This window comes from Botryllus schlosseri, chromosome 4 (genome assembly GCF_051294905.1).
Source record: "Botryllus schlosseri isolate E-star chromosome 4, Bs_hap1, whole genome shotgun sequence".
Taxonomy (NCBI): domain Eukaryota; kingdom Metazoa; phylum Chordata; class Ascidiacea; order Stolidobranchia; family Styelidae; genus Botryllus; species Botryllus schlosseri.
The window spans coordinates 11,230,923-11,250,147 of record NC_137239.1 but is presented as its reverse complement, the minus strand read 5'-3'; the positions used below and the strand labels follow the sequence as shown (position 1 = coordinate 11,250,147).

At 40.2% G+C, this 19,225-nt stretch overlaps 1 protein-coding gene across 1 annotated transcript in view; it reads right to left on the bottom strand.

The window, feature by feature from the left end:
• Window positions 1-10,263: 10,263 nt before the first annotated feature.
• LOC145438066 (uncharacterized) overlaps window positions 10,264-19,225 on the bottom strand; it is a 31,001-nt gene continuing 22,039 nt past the window's right edge. Inside the window, exons 5-8 of the mRNA XM_080315448.1 lie at window positions 14,548-14,713; window positions 12,009-12,124; window positions 10,665-10,937; window positions 10,264-10,439 (exon numbers count right to left, since the gene is read on the bottom strand). Coding sequence (XP_080171574.1) covers window positions 10,420-10,439; window positions 10,665-10,937; window positions 12,009-12,124; window positions 14,548-14,713 — 575 coding nt within the window. The 3' untranslated portion in view covers window positions 10,264-10,419. The remainder of the gene's footprint in view (window positions 10,440-10,664; window positions 10,938-12,008; window positions 12,125-14,547; window positions 14,714-19,225) is intronic.

The window sequence follows — 19,225 nt, the reverse complement described above, 5'->3', positions numbered from 1 at the left end:
ATATGATACGTAATTTCTATGTTGAAAAACGGTAGTTTCAAACGTTATGGTGGGCCTTATTTACTGTGATGAAATATTTGATATGGGCGACAATGCGGTGTGAACGGAACCAAGCAATCCGGTACCTAAATTTTATTCACTGATACTTTCGTGACAACATATTTGTCACTCCATAACTACTGTGCGCAAAGCACAACAAAATTTCTGGGCTTTACTTGACTTTTATGAATATCAAATGTTGGTACTCCGTGAAAACAGCCCCGAAATTCCTCAGGCTATCTTCCGTATTGGGGGATTAAACTACTTCTACTTGACTAACTGAAAATAGCGAAAAGTAAGTAAGTAGATCACAAAATATTACGAAGTAGAAGTAGAAGTAGAGAAAATCAGATCTACTTGAGTAAGTAGCAGAAGTAGAGGAAAACTACTTGAGTACTTCCAAAAAGTAGAAGTACTTCGTTACTGACCACCTCTGGAAAAGAGCATGATCATCTGAATGTCATTTCTAGGAATTTGCTTGCGTTGTAGTCAGATGGCACAAAAAACTTAACAGATGATATGTAGGGCGCTTTTTTTTACATGTCATGCTAGCTCAAAACATTGTCGAAATTGTTCACAAAGTCAAAATTTATTTGCAACCTGCACTTCGTTTGTATCGTAGATGTTTGCACTGTCGATTAACCTATATAAGGCTACGGATGAACTTATCATTGGAATTTTACAGCTTATAGCCTACTTTATAGGCCTACCGTTGTAGACGGCCCATTGTCTGCTCATTGTGAATCATAAACGATGAAATGAAACAAATAGGTTGACATGGTGTTATGCTGAACGTACCGCAATATTCTAACTGAAACAAGATTGCATGGGCAACTGTGCATACCATATGTGTTGTAATCTGTGGGAATACCAGTAAAGCTCGTCAGGCATACTTTAACAAATTACGCATTTGGGTAGTTGATGGTCAACTAACTAACGGATTTTTGAGTAGTTCTAGTTCTAGTTCTAGTTGCTAAGATTTCGTTAACATAAAGTTTTTTTTCACGTAAAAGTTTGACAGTTTTTAAGATGATATCAGGGTTGTAACCAAGTCTCAAGGCTCCGAGTCATAACTCAATCTTACCTTTTTAGTTTTGACTCGAGTCAAGTCGAGTCATTTTCAATTCGCCACCGAGTCAAATCCGAGTCCAAGTCATCGAGCAGAGGTTCGAGTCCGAGTCGTGGTATTATGACTCGTGTCCGAGTCCAATTCATTGTGTTGACTGCTCAGTTTTCAGATAAAGTCTTGTTAAACCCATTGTTATAACTCTGTTTGGTGATATCGAATGGTTTGCATATATAATATACAAATTTTCCTTACTTGTAATAGTTTCTGGTACCAATAGACGAACTCCCAATAGGGTCATTATACTTTACTACTCTTCTAAATTACAATGAAATGTCGCTATTGGCCGTCTGAGTCTCGAGTCATATGACTTGGTTCGAGTAAATGACTCGAGTAAAGTCGAGTCATCAGAAAATCGTGACTCGAGTTGAGTCATGACTCGAGACAATACAACCCTGGATGATATTGATTTTGAGGGATTAATATATCATTTGATTGCCCCAATTGATACATTTGGCGACGCTTAAGACGTCAATATGTACTTCAGCATTGTGGCATTATGTGGCCCGAGTCGTCGCTAGGTATCGTGTACTTAGGGTTGTCCAAAATTTGGAAAATCTTACAAATCCCCCGTTGTAATGTCTTATTCTATAGATTATTGATAAAAAACGACACTGAGCCTGAAAGAAGCTCACAGGAAGGCCGTTAAGATTTCGTGCAAAGCGTTTGAAAGTAGCTGCCGAAGAACGGGCGTGCCACCGACCATAGAACGGCGAGAAGACTAGTAATCACGAAACTACGGCTCTTGATTGGCTAATCGGCTATGCTTCAATGACCACGACAGCAGCAGCTTGCTGATTAGGTGATGAAGGAGTCTGCTACCGGCGGCGATTCTGAAAGCGCGTTGTATGTAGGCCGACAGATAACGATTTAGGATTGATTCAGGGTATGTTGAGGTACGAAATACATGATGAACAAACAACAGCTGCTTCACAAAAACGTCTAAAGCATGATTGCTTTATTGTGAAGGAAGCCGCCGCGTAGCCTGTATGCCTTGTTTTCAACGAGGGAAAGCATCGGCGCTTGTGCAAGTGGCGACGGATTCCTAGTTTCAGAAAGGATATATCTGTATTGAATACATATATAAAGCTTAGCAATGACACTACAATTTGTGTGATCTTATTGTGCTTGGGTTGTGATACATAGTTGAAGTTTTGAAAGCTTTAAGGATCGGCTGAATCAGCGGGTTATGCTGGGCACTTGTCAGATGCTTCCATCAAACTGTATTCACTTGCAAGTGTTGTCAAAGTCCTTGATGATAACGCAGAAAAGAGGTGTAAAAGTAAGCACAGACTATGCTTGATATGATACACAAACTATGCTGGTTACTGTGCACTATGCAGCATTGTCTGTGCTTACCTTTACACCCCTTTTCTGCGCCATTATTAAGGACTTTGACATAATATATCCAGCATAGTATGTGCTCACCTTTACGCCACTTTTCTGCGTTATCATCAAGGACTTTGAAAACACTTGCAAGTGAATACAGTTTGATGCAAGCATCTGACAAGGGCCAAGCATAACCCGCTGATTCAGCCGATCCTTAGAGCTTTCAAAACTTCAACTATGTACTACAACCTGAGCCCAATAAGATCACACAAATTATAGTGTCATTGTTAAGCTTTATATTTGTATTCAATAATGATATATCCTTTGTGAAACGAGGAATCCGTCGCCACTTGCATAAGCGCCTATAAGCTTTCCCTCGTTGAAAACAAGGCATATAGGATACGGCGGTTTCCTTCACAATAAAGCGGTCATGCTTTAGACGTTTTTGTGAAGCAGCTGTTGTTTGTTCATCATGTATTTCGTACCTCAACATACCCTGAATCAATCCTAAATCGTTATCTGTCAGCCTACATACAGTGCGCTTTCAGAATCGCCGCCGGTAGCAGACTCCCTTGATCACCGAATCAGCAAGCTGCTGCTGTCGTGGTCATTGAAGCATAGCCGATTAGCCAATCAAGAGCCGTGGTTTCGTGATTACTAGTCTTCTCGCCGTTCTATGGTCGGTGGCACGCCCGTTCTTCGGCAGCTACTTTCAAACGCTTTGCACGAAATCTTAACGGCCTTCCTGTGAGCTTCTTTCAGGCTCAGTGTCGTTTTTTATCAATAATCTATAGAATAAGACATTACAACTGAGGATTTGTAAGATTTTCCAAATTTTGGACAACCCTAGCCCTACATGTACAGGGGTGGGCAAACTTTTGAGCTCGCGGGCCGCATTTAACATATGAATCCATTCGCGGGCTGCATTATACAAAATTGGGATTATAAACCAAAACGCAATATTGGTATTTGATTATATAGTGAGGACATGGAGATAATATATATGCTTACTTGAAATAAACCAAACATTGCTTTGATGACATCGTACACGTGTCAGAAACATTGGCGAGATTTTATAGGCTGGTCAACCTAATTAACCATTTTGTCAAAACTATAGAGATGAAAGTCGGTTGTCCCGATTCTTAGAACAGGATTGAAATTTGAATCTGTGAGCAGCGATCTGTTCATAGATTTACTAATTCCACTTTTAGTTCAGTTCCAGGACACACAATAATGGCAGCATCATAACCATGTTAGCTTCAAAACTTTTGCGCCTCATTTCCGTCATATCACAAAATGCAACCAGAATGCTAGCAATCCCAACGGACAGTTCGATGACATGGAGGGTTATGACTGCTGATAAGAGAATTCAGCAATATGAAGTTTGGAGTATACACAGAGCAATGACCATGAATTTGAGGTTAATCGCGCGGAGCGCGGAAAAATTGTTTCGTTTACCGCAGCTTCGCGAGTAGTATAGTAGATCGGTCGTGATTCGCCATTGTGGCTTATGGGCCCGCTCGACCGGTGCCGCGAAACTCGTGTTGAACCGGTGACCCTTTTGACCCCCCCCCCTTTCGCTCGACCGGTGCCTTGTAAGTATAGGGATCGCTGATGAGGTGACCCCTCGCTGATGACTTTGGCGGTTGAAATCTGTGAGTTGGCGACACCCTCCTATCGCTCAACTGGTGCCTGGGTTAGTATAGGCATCTATCGCACGGTATAGGGATCGCTCAACCGGTGCCACGAAACTCGTGGTGGTGATTCGTACTTTCAGACTCCTCAATCGCTGCCATTGTTTCTTATGGGCTCGTTCGTGACCTATCTGTCATGTATTCTTACGGTCACCATGTGTTCTTATGAGTGCGTTGACATGTCGTACTTTTGGGTATAGGGATCTCTCGCACGGTGTTGAATATGTATCAGGTATGGTAAATAGTCACGTGATTGATCCTTTGTCAATGTGTATATCGCAAATTATTATATATGACTGATTCGAGGTAATCCTAACGTTTACGGTGTGTGTGACATAATATATCGTTATTCTTATGGGCGCGGCGGTGATTCGTACTTTCAGGTATAGGCTGCGACGGTGTCTCGTACTTTCAGCCAAAAGGTGTGAAATAGTTTGCTAAATCTAGGAATCAGTCGCTTGGTAATTAGATTGCCACAGAGCCGGCGTAGACGGGGATTCGAATACCAACAATAGCCGCGTTCACATACTAACACTTCAAAAAGGTGCGAAATATTTGTAAAATCCTACGAGTGCTCACATGATAACATATCAGACATAGCCATCCCTCGTGGTTTCGTGTTACAGAGGTAGGAATCACGCACAAGTAATATTTTGGTAATTAATCGGTCACAGAGCCGTCGTAGACGGCGATTCGAATACCAATATTAACCACGCTCACAAACTAACACTTCAAATCGGTGTGAAATATATAATACAAACCCCGCGATCGCTCACAAGATAACACCTATGACATAGCCATCTCTCGCGACTTGCCATTACATACACTCCAATCGCCACAGTGATATATGTTGATGTTTTTTTTTACTATCAAGTAATAAGTAATGATTAACAGAACCGGCGCAGACGGTGATTCGAAAACCAACAATTTGACACCTGTACGCGATCGCTATATGTTTTGACACTTCGGAACAGCGGTAGCCGTAGCGATGACCGTAGCGATGACCACATGTAAATCTATGCGAAAGACTTCTATCTCCTTACATTCAGTCGTGTCGTGTCCATTTTAATACGGGCCCCACATGTATGACATGCACACACTAACGCCGTAAACAGAAGTCGATGATTTTGATTAATAAAAATATTTCTTGACTACATCGGAATGTCTATGTTGTAGAAAGTAAGTACTTTTATGGTGTTGTGTGTTTAATGAAAGCGATTGGTTACAAGTATGTTTTTGGCGAAATAAAATTTATTTTTCTGTATGTGGCAGTTTGTGAGGAAATGAAAATAGATTCGTGGTTTTAATTGGATTGCTCTGTTTTAATGTATGCTTCAATGGGGAGGCTTGACGCTGAACAACAATTCGATTCACAAAACATAACCATTGCAAAATTTGTCGCTGGCGTGCAAAGGGTCCGGAACATTTTAATACAGCTCCATCTACTGGTTGTTGTGAGGACAATCATGTGATGACTCAGCACTTTTCGTCAGCAAAGTATATTGATCTGTGTGCAAGATTTGAGAGTCGTTACTAGGAAACATATGTACTCTGTTGTTGGAGTAGCTGGTTTATGGCTATGACATTGACAGAACCCTCGAGAAGTGAGTATGCTTTTCCTTCACGAAAGTTTACGCGGCCCCGTTGTAATAAATTTGTGTTAACTAAACTCGGATGGATACCGCAATTGCGCTCGACTTACACATGGTATTCGCATACTGCACACATACAAACTTTTGTGTAAACAACTCTGATATTTCTGTTAGTACTAGTTCTGTGTTGAACTATTTGATTATTGAGATACATGAACAACCATTCAGACAATAAAGTTCTTGAGGCATCGAAACAGTTCGTAGAGTCTAACCAACCATTCTTTAGTTTCGTAGTGTGAGAATATCGAGTCAAGTTGATTACTTTGTGTGATGTTAATGTCCTTCGTACTTTTGTAAGCGTTGTGGGGGTATCATACAAAGTAACTAGTTGACACAAACAAAATATTGAATGAAGACTCGTCTGTTGTTTTCATAAGTGAAGAGAGTTAAAATTGTTGTTGTTTTTTTGTTACACAAAATCGAAACAGTTTGAAAGCGTCACCAATCATTGCGTATGTTCGTAGCATGGGAATATCGAATATTTTCATGTGCCATGAATATCTTTCTTATGCACTTAGAATGAAATGAGATGCGTGGAATAATAATTAGTGTCCTACAAAAGTAAAACTTGTTGTGTTTGATTGCATACTTTTTAATCATTGTTTGTTGTGGTTTTGAAAGATGGGTGAGTTTACATTTAAATATAGTAAGCGGAACAACTCAAGTAATAAATTTTACTCGTTTGAAAATTAACTCGTTTGAAAATACCGATCAATGGAGTAGCAGTATCAATATGAGTGGTATATTATTTTTCGCGATATGCACCAATCTTCTTAGCATAACTTGTCAAAAATTTATCATGTCATAGAAAAGTCGCTTGTTACGAATTCGAAACAAATGTACTTCGATTATTACGACGATAGAAATTACGATCAACGGAGTATTTCGAAGTGGTATGTTCAGCAATCACTAAATGACAAAAATATCAAACTGTTCATACAACTCGGTTAGGTAAACGATACAGTTACAAATCGGATGTAAGCTTGATTTACAGTTGACAGCTTGATGATGTAAAGCTCAACCACTCCAGCGTGTTTATTGCAAAGTATTTGACACAAACAAAATATTGAACGAAGACCCACCACTTGGTTTCATTACCAGGTGAGTGAAAATTGTTTTCTGCTGGCCAGGTATGATTTGTATTTAGAAAAACGATATGGATCGATCAACGACGCTGTTTCATATCCGTCGAGTGAGTGAAATTTCCTTGGGGTTCGGTTTAGTGAATTAATTGCTAGGGATTCAATCACATACAAGTATGTATTTTAGCGACTGAGTATTGTGATGACATTTACTTTAGCGAATGACAACGGAAAAATTTCCGATTTCTTTGTCGGTATATGTGTTACACAAATAATTCCAGTACACATAACTATAGGACACATTCGGCAAACATCGTAAAATTGTTTCTTTGTGATGGTAACGACTTTCCGCGGCTTGGTTTCATGTCGGGAATTATTATTTGAGGGTTCAAAAAACAATTTCAATCAATACCACAAATAAACAACAATACAAAACGCGTTTAGCGAATTACAGTGTAGCAAGTTTCCTTGATATTACGAGTGTTGTGCACTAGACCTTTCTAGTTGAATTGAATGTGTCTAGCAAACATATTCCAATTTACTTTTGTAATGATCAAAGTCTTAGAGTGCAACCTCGCGATATTTTACATTTAGCACGTTCTATAGAAAGTGTGAACGGAGTTGAGTATTAATCGTGTACTTGGGATAGTGCTTTGATATCAAAGAGATATTTTCACACTGTGTAATGTTTCAATTATCTGTTGCGAATACCGACAGTAACGACATTGATGTTAAATCCTCACTCTTGGTCATTGTAAGCGAATCCTAAACATCGCAACAGTCGGTCTGGAAATCGAACGCATGCGTACTTTTAGATAGGTGACAAAGTTTATTACATCCCTGAAATACTCAGAAACGCCGATTCGTGATTGTGGTAGCTATATTCATCCTCTATATCTGTGGACACAAAGATTTCTCAACTTTGGTTACAGCTCATTCGTAGCGAATTGTCGCGTGCAATCTGATAAAGCACAAGTTGAAGACGAATGATTTGATTTTAATCAACTAAAAAGTCCTTTTATTTTGGTGTTGGGTTTAATGCAATTTGTATGACTATAACGAATCCGATTCCAAAAGTACAATGTTACATTTAACAAAAAGTTTGATGACTTGCATTCTGGTATTGATAGATGTGTCGAGTAATATGACTAGTTTATAAAACCTCGGTAATGTTTTTTGTCATGTCTGTGTTATCATCAAACAACTATGTGATTTGTTTCAAGTCTTATCATTCGATATTCACTTTTGCAGTCGGTGTAAGCGAAAATTTGTTGAAGTAACAATACCCACGAGTTCAATAATATTCTCCATCGATGCATTCGAATAATCCGTCAGCTACAAGTAGATTTGAAACTTGATGCTGTTTTGTGGTTAACTCAAGTCAGTGGTTGCGTTTGTGTTGATTTCAGGAATGATCATGACGAGTTGGCTGGGTAAATTAGGTAATGCGGTAGTAACTATGACCGTAAAGAGTTGCTGACATTCCAATATCTTTTACGCTGTCATATATGGATTCACTCGTGATAATTTAATTCTCAGTCATTGTTCAGACATTCAAATCTCGTATACTCAAAATATAATATGTTTATGTGAAGTCGCATATGCACCGATTAGTAAATACTCTGTCTTACAGAATAGTATAACGACCTTAACAGTTGGCTAAAAATTTTCGGTCCTATGAATACAACCAGATGAATTAATTCAAGTTTGCTAGTTGTACTGATATAATCAAGTAAGTGAAAACTAGATTTTTAACACCGGTTAATGTTGTGAATAATTCTTTTGAGTATGGTAAGATGTTAAAATGTCTCTTCGGCAAACGGAAAGCCGGATCGCGAATAGAGTTGTAATGTTAACTTGTTTCAAATCAATGTACGTATAATTTCGAACTGTGACTGGGTTAAAGTTGGTAGTTATGTTTGTCAATCTATTTCAATTCAGACTATGTCAAAGTCGAGATATTTCATTTTGGATTATCTGAATTTAATTTTAGCACATCCCGCGAATGGATTCCGACACCGCACTATAACATTTTTGATAACAAGGACTCAAGGACTCAGCTTCGCCCTCCTCTTCAGATGATTTCACGCCCCCAAGCCCGCCCCCACCCACGTTTGAGGAACACTGCCTTATCCTGGTTAAATGTACAAAGAAAAAGTTCGATCAAGTTCCTGGGTTAATTCCATTTTCAGTACGCATTTTATCAATATGTTTCATAAGTTTCTTTAAACTCTCGCGGGCCGCACAGAACGGTGTATCGGGCCGCATGCAGCCCGCGTGCCGTAGTTTGCCCGCCCCTGACGTAGTATAATAATATAGGCTATCACTTCACTGAAACGTACGGTTGAAATAAGCAATATGGCGTGACGTCATAAGGTTCACTTTCGCGTTCACACGAACCTGAACTTTTCAAAGGTTCACACCATGAATTCACAAGCATAGGTTAGTAATGCCTAGCCCAGGGCTGGCCAACCCGTGGCCCGCGGGCCCCATGTGGCCCGCGAGAAGGTTTTGAGTGGCCCGTGAGGTAATTTCCAAAATTAGTAATATAATACAAAATGGATTGCACAGATTGTGAACTTGAAAGGCCAATCATCAATTTGATTAGTCTTGCCGCAACACTTGAGATGTGATGACCAAAATATCAGTTCCGACCCATTGGCAGATCCATGAGCCAGTCACATTTTGGTATATCTTCGTACACTACAATATAGCAGAATAATTTGAGATAAATTTATCAAAAGTAAAAATTTTCTTCACGTTTTGCGCAACATGTTGTCACTCGAGTTCTGGCTTTAAATATTGTTACCCCTTTGTGAAAATGAAAGAACGCCTTGTATCAGATTTAGTCTAATTATATTCGCGATTACGAGACAAAGTGTCGTTCAACATATGCGACCTTGCGTTTGTGCTAGCAGGAAGACCGTCGACGATGAAACCTAGGCACAAAATGATTGATGCATGTTGGTCGAAGCATTCGATATCGATATGTCCAGGCGACGAATAGTCCAGTCCTTGCAAACTGCGCCCAGCAATATACAGTAGGCCCGCAATATAGTCAAGTGACAATATTATTGACCTAAGAAGTTCGAAAAGTTTTCGCGCATCGCGCGGCCAGTGGCCCGCGTAATAGTTCGTCAATCGAATGTGGCCCTTTGGCCAAAAAGGTTGGCCAGCCCTGGCCTAGCCGATTTTACTGCCTTGCTATAACGACACTCGCTGTTTCGACGCTCGTTATTCTGAATAGCTCACAGCTTGAATGCGTCGCTATAATGGTAGTCGCTGTTTTGATGTCGTATTTTGATAGCTCACTATTTTTGCCTCGTCATTATGACAATCACTGTTTTGAACAAGCTTTTCAATTGTCAAGATGTATATATGCATATAAAATAGGGTATTGTGAAATCAGCCTTCGTTGCATGTTATAGATTCGGATATCATGATCACATTGAATATGCGATGATCCACAAGAATTATACAGTGGTGTCCGTCATGCTTCATTCCAAGATGTTGGTGACTGAAATATGATAAGACAAAACAATAATTTAGTGATTAGACTACATAATATGTAAGACAGAGACAGTCAAGGCTGTTCGGACAACATTCAACAGTTGATCGGCAGTTTAGCCAATATGCAAGCGGAAATTGCATCTTACGCAAGGACTACATTGTGCGCGATAATACTGCAATCCTATAATCGACAAACATTCAATTACTCATTAGTTAATTGTGGGATACATACCTTCAATGAACGAATATCCTTGCATATTTCGGGGTTCTCCGCCGATTTTATTGACAGCTCTGCAGACGTACATCCCAGCATCTTCAGCAGCTACATTCTTCAGCACAAATGAGGATTGGCCTGGTCCACGCTCCTGATGCGGAACGTATACACCATCGCGATACCACTTCACCTCTGGAATTGGCACGCCCGAGGCGGTGCATTCGACTTTGAAATCCGACCCGATCTCTATCGTTGGCTCTTCATCAGAAACCAACAATGTGTTGGGAGCAACTGAAAGACAGGTTGCTGGGATTATTGCAGAAAAACTATGAGACGCGATACGACATAGCACAATTTGGCATAATACTTGACACCTTCGTGTGCTTAGACACCTTAAGCTAATGTGGACGACGTTCAAAACAATATAGTGATAGCTGTCACTAGATGTGACTAATCCAGTTCTAAAGCGTGGTCCAGATACATAAACTCGCCTGTTTTACTTTTTTCAACAAATATGGTTATATTATATTGTGTGCGCCAAATCATTTAGCGTGCCATGAGAACCGGGTTCGTTTGACACTTGTGGTACGCGTGCTAGGGGTTGACGAACCCTGACCTAGACGTCCGTCTACACGATACAATATGAACCTATACCCGCTGTTGACGAGTATAACATGAATGTATTGCGATTTAACTCAACAAAGAGGTTCGTTTAAGTTGGCATTGAGTATTCTATACATAGAAGAGAAACACATACTATAAAATCGATTACTTCAAGTCTACGACAACGCATTTATGACTGCGTTCGCGGTCAATGTATATTTGTGACATACCAACAAAGGCTCAGTAAAAACAGGCTGCGCAATCGTTGAACGACTATGGTAGCGCACACAGGTCATATCAGACTTTCAAATAAATGTACGTATAGGTAGGCTACAGTGACTTAGTTGACTCCGATTATTTGATGAGTTGAAATTGACTCGTATATTTTGCTTCGAGTCACGAGTCAATCCACATTTTTGAAACGCCGCGTCAAGTCAAGTCACATCACATCATCTGAAAAAGTTGACTCGAGTCTGACTCGAATCAATGTCACGGCATGAATCATCCCATCACTGATCCGAATACTATGGAGTACAAGACCATCAATGACGCGAATCACCATTCCCTTCTTGCAATAGTAATATTAATATTAATATTAATGATAATATCTAGACTAAAGAGAGCCAAACAAATACACTGTAGTACAGGTGTTTAAAGAGTACTCTTATCTCCCTACATCTATTTATAAATGAATCTTATCATGATAGATATGTCCGTCACCTCCTGCATCCTCGACTTGATAAAATTTAAAAACTATACCTTGTTCGCATATGAATGGCAACGGCTTCCAGCAATCAGTAGTAGAAATACCATAACCCGACACGGTGCTGCACGATCCGATATCGTCCGACTTCGCTACCCAGTATTCCGTGGACCTTGAATTGGATTGGATGTATAGCATTACAGTGTAGCAAACGACATGCATTATAATGCTGTTATAAGGCAAACATTGCGAAATATATTGAAAGTTCGCAAACGGGCCGATAACGAGGATACCTGGCTCTACAACTAGGATATGCGGTAAATGAGCAATGGGCAATGAGCATGTACTACAAAAGATTTGACATGGAAAGAACGACAAAAGATCGAAGAAAGGCTTTGACATCCAAATACCGGCACAGTGCTGTATTTCGGGTTTGATTTTCGGGCTAGGAAAGGGTTCGGACGGGAAGTTGAAAAATATTGAGGGCTTAGAGCCAATATCCATTTAGCAATCTCTATGGATATTTAGTTTATAGTCGTTAGATGTGGTAGGCGTTACAGCAGGGTTGTAATGACTCGACTCGAGTCAGACTCGAGTCGCGATTTTTTGGTGGCTCGACTTGATTCGAGTCATTTTCTAAAAAATGAAAAATGGCTCGACTCGACTCGAGTCAATTTGTGTATTGACTCGATTTGTACTCGAGTCATTGCGCATGACCCGAACCAAGTCATATGACTCGAGAATCAGACGGCCAAGACCGATATTTCATTGTAATTTCGAAGAATAGTAAAGTTATCACACTATTGTTATTTCGTATATCAGTACTGGTACTTGAAAATGCTACCAAAAACTGATGAAAGTGAGGAAATTAAAATATTTTGAATGCGAAGCTATCAATATCACCTAGCAGAGTTCCAAAAAGTATGGGTTTCACATGACATTATCTCGGAACTAATCAGTCAACACAATGACTTGGACTTGGACTCGAGTCAAAACACTATGACTCGGACTCAACACCCTATTCCGTGACTTGGACTCGGACTTGACACGGTGGTGAATTAAAAATGACTCGACTTGACTCGTGAGATTGACTTGTGACTCGGAATCTCGTGACTTGGTTACAGCCCTGCGTTACAGTCGCTTAGTATTTAATCTTCAGTCACAGGCGATTGCTCGTAAGACTGACCAACTGGTCTGGTCAGGTGTCGGTGGCTACAAGGCGACCCAAGAGTAAAGGCGTATCCTTTCATTGGCTTCCTCTTTGATTACAGATATTGGTGACTAAAGTACACGGACAGTAAAAGTAATAGCAACAGAGGTAAATGATTGTCATTTTACTTTGCCGCCATTACCGAACCATCGAACTTGGTCACTGCAAAATTTGAGTAATCTTCGGGGTTGATATTTTCTTTGAATTTTATTTTATCTGAAATGTACACAATGAGGGAACAATATCATTGAGGCATTGCGTTGGAATGTACGATGCGGGTCCATCGATAAGGTGCAAGGTTATGACAATTACTTATAGCCTATAAAGTGCCGAGTTATACATTACAAACTTATGGACAGGTTAGCTATCTATTATCAAATCCTATTTTTCGAGATGGAATCGGGCCCCACCACCGTTGGGTTCAGGTTCACATCCGGCATAGAAAGCTCGATTTAAGATCTGTACCGGTAGTGCTTTCTTTACATATTAGGTCACTGCCCACTGCTGGAAGGGCACTGATCTGCTGTGGCAAAGATTCACCCCGGAGGAGTCTCTTTCAGTCACTGTCCAATCCAACAACTGTACACCGCAGCCATTACTTACCGGGTGTTGTTGTGACTGATGGCGGAGCAATGTAAAAGTGTTTGCGACATATCCTACATGGAAAATATAACGATGATAATGAAATAATTATAGTTGTTCCCCGCCGGAAAGTGCTGCTCTTACAGCACATGGAATCAGAGGCTGAATCGCTTCATTTCGAGTAAATCTAATGTATTAATGTGCAATTTACACGATTTCACCGTGTCAACTCAACCACAGTTTTTGTATTCTATTTGAAGAGCTTGTTGGAAGTAGGCTACATAACTTCAGTATGCAATTGAATAGTATATTCATATTGAATTGAACCCGAATATTTTCGGCTGACACTCGTCAGTGTTCCTTTCAATATGAATATAATAAAATTCCGGTGACCCTATTTTGGAATCGGGAAAAGAGGACACTTTTTCAAAATTTTCAAACTTAGAATACCGGTGAAAAAACCTAAAAAATGATAAATTTTTCCCACGTCGTGGTCGGGTGACTACAAAAAAGGTCTTCACTTTCGTTCGAACCACAAATTTCCTATTTAGCATCATTTATGCCCATTTCACTAGGATCTATCCACCATCTTTGCTCTAAAAGCTGTAGAAGAGGACGGATTGCCAAAAAGGAGGACATTTAGGCGTCCTCGGAGGACATTTTCAAAAACCTGTAAAAGGAGGTCAAATCCTCCTAAAGCAGGACATATGGTAACCCCATATACTATTCAATTGTATTCTATTTAGTAATTTGTTATCCCTAATCGCATGACACCTACGCTCACTTAGAAACTAAAAACTAACCCGATCGTTCCCGGCACCAGCTTTTCCAGACGGTCGTCATTTTGCGGCAAAGCAAGTCTAGATCTGCGATTTTGACAAAATCTTTTCGCTCGAAAATATGACGTCGCGTTTTGTCGGCCATACACCGTTAATTCACTGATTTCGCTGTGTGACGCTTTGGTGTTGGCTGAAACAAAATGTTAGACCTATCTTTCCATCTGGATAACCCTGACAACTTCAACGAATAACGGATTCTTCGATTCGTCATTTACATATTCAGTGGTAGCTGAGTCAGACTTCATATGTATTGGTGTGTCGCTGCGCTGTAAAGGCCAGCGCCGAAAGACATCTCTGTACTTGAATTTAAATTTAATTGACTTTTGTTGGAGGTATCAATATTAAAATGAGGACATGTACCGACATTGAGTCGCGCGAGCGCGAAGAAAACTTCAAAGTTTAATAAGTTTACCATGAATATTCTATAATTGATCTTCATTTACGATTTAATTTTGGGCCCATTCAAGCTCGTCCCCCCGGAATAGGGTGTTAGGGGATATTCTTACGGCTCTTATAATTATAACCCGCAATATTACAGTATTTAAAATTTAGACTGTTCAAACAAACAAAAAAACATATAATGAAAGTTGTGAGATGTATAAGATAATCGTCAGATTATATTTTTATCTGATACACACACAGCGTTGAATGCGATAAGACACAATACGATGTAATGAGCTGATAGGAGGATGCCGAATGACCAGTTACGGTTGCAGTTGGGGTCTCTTCAACCAGCATCCACTTCGGCCTGGTGCTCTTCGTTGCGAAGCTTTAATTGCTTATGACCTGTGAACTCTCATTTAGTATTTTTGTTCCTTTCAATCGGTGATTAAGTCAATGATTGTTTGATTGTTAGGTTAAGACGTAGTATATAAATGCGTTTGCGTGTTCGCTAGCCCTTGCTGTCAATTTACCTATGTTGTCTACGCTAGATGCTACTTGGTGCTGTAAGAACAGATTATCTGCTTCTTGGAAATAAATTTAGTTCGATTGAAGATAAATCTCAATTAGCCTTGACGAATCAGGTCAAGATAGATCGTTCATCAAAGGTTATGGGCCCAGAACGCTTCCGACTGAAGTTCAGCCTGAGTGACCTACATCGTCATTCATCTATCCTTCGTTAAATAGCGAGGACTAGCAATCAGCAGATAATAATCGATTAGTAGTATGGCCGACGAATGAACAAGTGGAAGGAGTGCGTCGATCATCGCGACGGAATGCAGGGAATCCTCCACCAAGACTTGCTTACAATGTAGATATGGAGTAGCCCTACCCTTATCTTTGTAGATTGCAAGCTTCTAGAGATTTCATTGCCGATAATCCTGCATTTTACAACAATATAATAAGAAGGAAACTTAGTTAAAGATGTTGACGGTTTTTTTGGAGCTCGGTCTGTTGTATTCTCAAGTCCGCACTATGATGCAACTATAACGCATCACATCTAACACTTCTGATACCCTATATTTAACCAAATTAAAAAATAACTTGTTATAGTTTGGTTTCTCGTTGAATATTAAATGATTTCGATTATTCACCTCGAATGCAGGGGCGCGTAACCTTTATTACAAGCGATCCAGATGTATGGATAGATAGATGGATGAGTCCGGGGGCCGCGAATTTATAATGAAGGCTTCTTAGTTGGCGCAGACACAAGACTAGTTCCTAAATAATGCTGTGAACGCAATAGTAGTGGGATGGCAGTTGGCACTAGTGCCCGGACCGTATTTTAGAGTATTGAATGAAATTATAGTCATATATATATACATATCCGTTCAAGAATTGCCAAATTGTCTTTTGGGATGATCACGCACAGGTTAAGAACCACTGCCTTCAATATCTCACCGGTATCGGACAATAAATTCGATTACCGATTTTGGTGCTCTGGCATAATCAGCTTATTCGTGTTTTTGAATGCTGAGCTGAAGGAAGTGAAAACTCTCTCTCTCTCTCTCTCTCTTTCTCTTTCCTCATCTCGTGATTCCACGAACCCATTAGTTCAGTTTTCACACATTCCTTGAACTCTATTTTTGATCTAACGCCATCATACGAACAAGAACGACAGCGTGGTGTTGAAACTTTCTCTTCATCCAATGACATTTTCCATTTTAAATGTCAGTTTTTATTAATTAGAAACGTTTTTTAGAAACGTGTTATCGACGTCAGTAGCTGTAGGACAGGGGTGGGCAACCTTTTTGCTATTAACGGCCGCATTTTGATTGCTTATGTAGCCTACGGCCGCATTCTAGTGCATAAGCCGTAATGAGCGAACTGGGCTCCCAATAGCCACCCATGTCCTATTGTCCATTTCCGCTGATCTTCGGACTAATCTACTCTCTCATATCGGCATCTATACTCACCGAAATCGCTAGTGGCCATATTTCAGTTACTGGGATACGTTACGGTCGCGCGAGGCGCGAAAATTCTTTCAGGTGCGAAAATGAATTTCGTCAGTATTATTAGTATATTCACATATTACAATGAAATATTTATACTGTATCACCCCATGTGATCAGATTTACTGGTGGAGTTGATGGAGGAAGTGTCGTCGTAAATTTAGCGCAAGTTACACATGATGATGCATTTGGGTGGACCAATTGTTATTAGTCACTTTGTTGCATGCTGTTATTTCTTGGCCTCCCCTGAGGATTGTCGGTAAACTATAGTGCAAATACATTGGAATCGCCTAAACGTGCCAGAAACAAATTTCTTTCGTGAGAAGCACACGATTCAAGTTGGTATTTCTATATGGACCAGTGGCGGCTCGTCCTATAGGGCAACTGGGGCATTGCCCCACCTAAAATTCTGTTCAATAACAATTTAACCATTTATAGACGCACACGCACAGCAACCAATATATACCGAGATCACAGCGAAACCCGTGTTCTTCTTGTGCTTTCGCTAACAAATGCCCATACATAGCGAAGTCTCTGCGAAAATCGAATTCTCTTCTGTGTTTTCGCTTTGTGAATGCCTAGCCGGGGCTTGCCCCGGTAGCGCTCATAACAAGCTTTCACTATCTATTCTCTCAAAGCCGCGCACAATAAAGAAACGGTGGTTTACTCTCTCCTATTCGTAAAATGGCCGAGCAAGTGGGGCAACTATGTCTGGTCGCCCCTAAGGTGTGATGTAACAATCGTATCTATATCTGAACTCGGTTACCGTGATATGCGTTGAGTCGACCTTTGCTGGAATATGTCGATTTTGACGGTGTTTCGCACCATGATAATTCTTGAAACTTGGTATGATATGTCGTGAAGGTAGTATTTAGCACTGCTCCAAGTTTCAGGCTTGCTACTTAAAGATAAGGGTAGTAATTTCGTTTCCGAAGTTCAGTGTGTGCTGATCTATCATGTACATTGTACAGCTAACTGATTTTACTCAAAAGCCAGTATTGGTCTCCATTGATTTTGACGATGTTCCATACCGAGATCGGTCATGACATTTGGCACAGTAAGTCTTAATGTTAGTATCGACCGATGTAACAAGTTTTAAGTTTGTCACTGAACTATGTGGGTGGTAATTACGTTTCCAAAGTCGAGTGAGAGCTGACTCTTCATTTATCGCTAACAGATTTACGCAAAAGCCGTTATTGGTCTCTATTGATTTTAACGATGTTCCATACCTAGATCTGTCATGAGCTTTTGCACGGTATGTCTTGATTTTAGTATCGAACGCGGTACCAAGTCTTAAAGTTGACACTCAATGATTGAGGCAGTTATTTCGTTTTCGAGGTCGAGTATGGTAGAGATGCGCGCTGATCTGATACTTAGCCTACCTACATCATTGCAGATCTCACGCAAAAGCCGGTGTCTGTATGTGCTAATCTAGTCTGCGTTCCATAACGAGATCGGTGATGATATTTCCAATGGTATATCTCGATGATCGCATGAAACATCAAACTAATATTCTCGGTTTGCATTCAAACATTCACATAATTTTATGTTCGCCAATGTGCATTTCACTGTGAAATTGTGGCCTTCAAACCATTTGCTTACAATCCCCCGTCAAATGCGATGGCTATTTCATTTTCGATGTCGGCTAACAGCTGATCATTCGATCAGCCTATTCCTCGATCTATTTTACTCAAAGTTCGGTGTTCGTCTGTTTGTATTGATTTTGACAGTGCACCATGCCGGAATGGGTTATGAGATTGCGAATGCTACTTCTCGATGATTTCATGTAACAGTATGCTAAGTTTACGGCTTTCATTCATGTATTTATTGAATAATATATTTTCCAACGGCGATTTCGCGGCAGACTTATAGACAGTAAGCCGTATGTGTTGCGTCACAATCTCCAGTTTCAAGGCCAAAATGTACCATGTTGTTCCGAGGCTGCTGTCCTTAGTTCTTCAAAGACCATTCAAATTGATGTTCTGGATTCAATATGACAGGCCCAATCTATGAGATAACAATTGCGTAATATGCGTATGTGTCCGAAGTCGTTGACCTTTGCAGTTAGGCTTACGCAATCTCTCGAGTTCTAGTCATTGGAATTAGTCTGGTCAAGTCAAGTGCGAACATGAATCGTATTGAATCTTTGTTTCGTACGTAGGCTAGTTTACGCAGTTGCCTTTAAAGCGAAAATTAGAGGTCTAGAAATTGTCCAGTCCATTGATCCAATCGTACGCCGGGTACCTCCG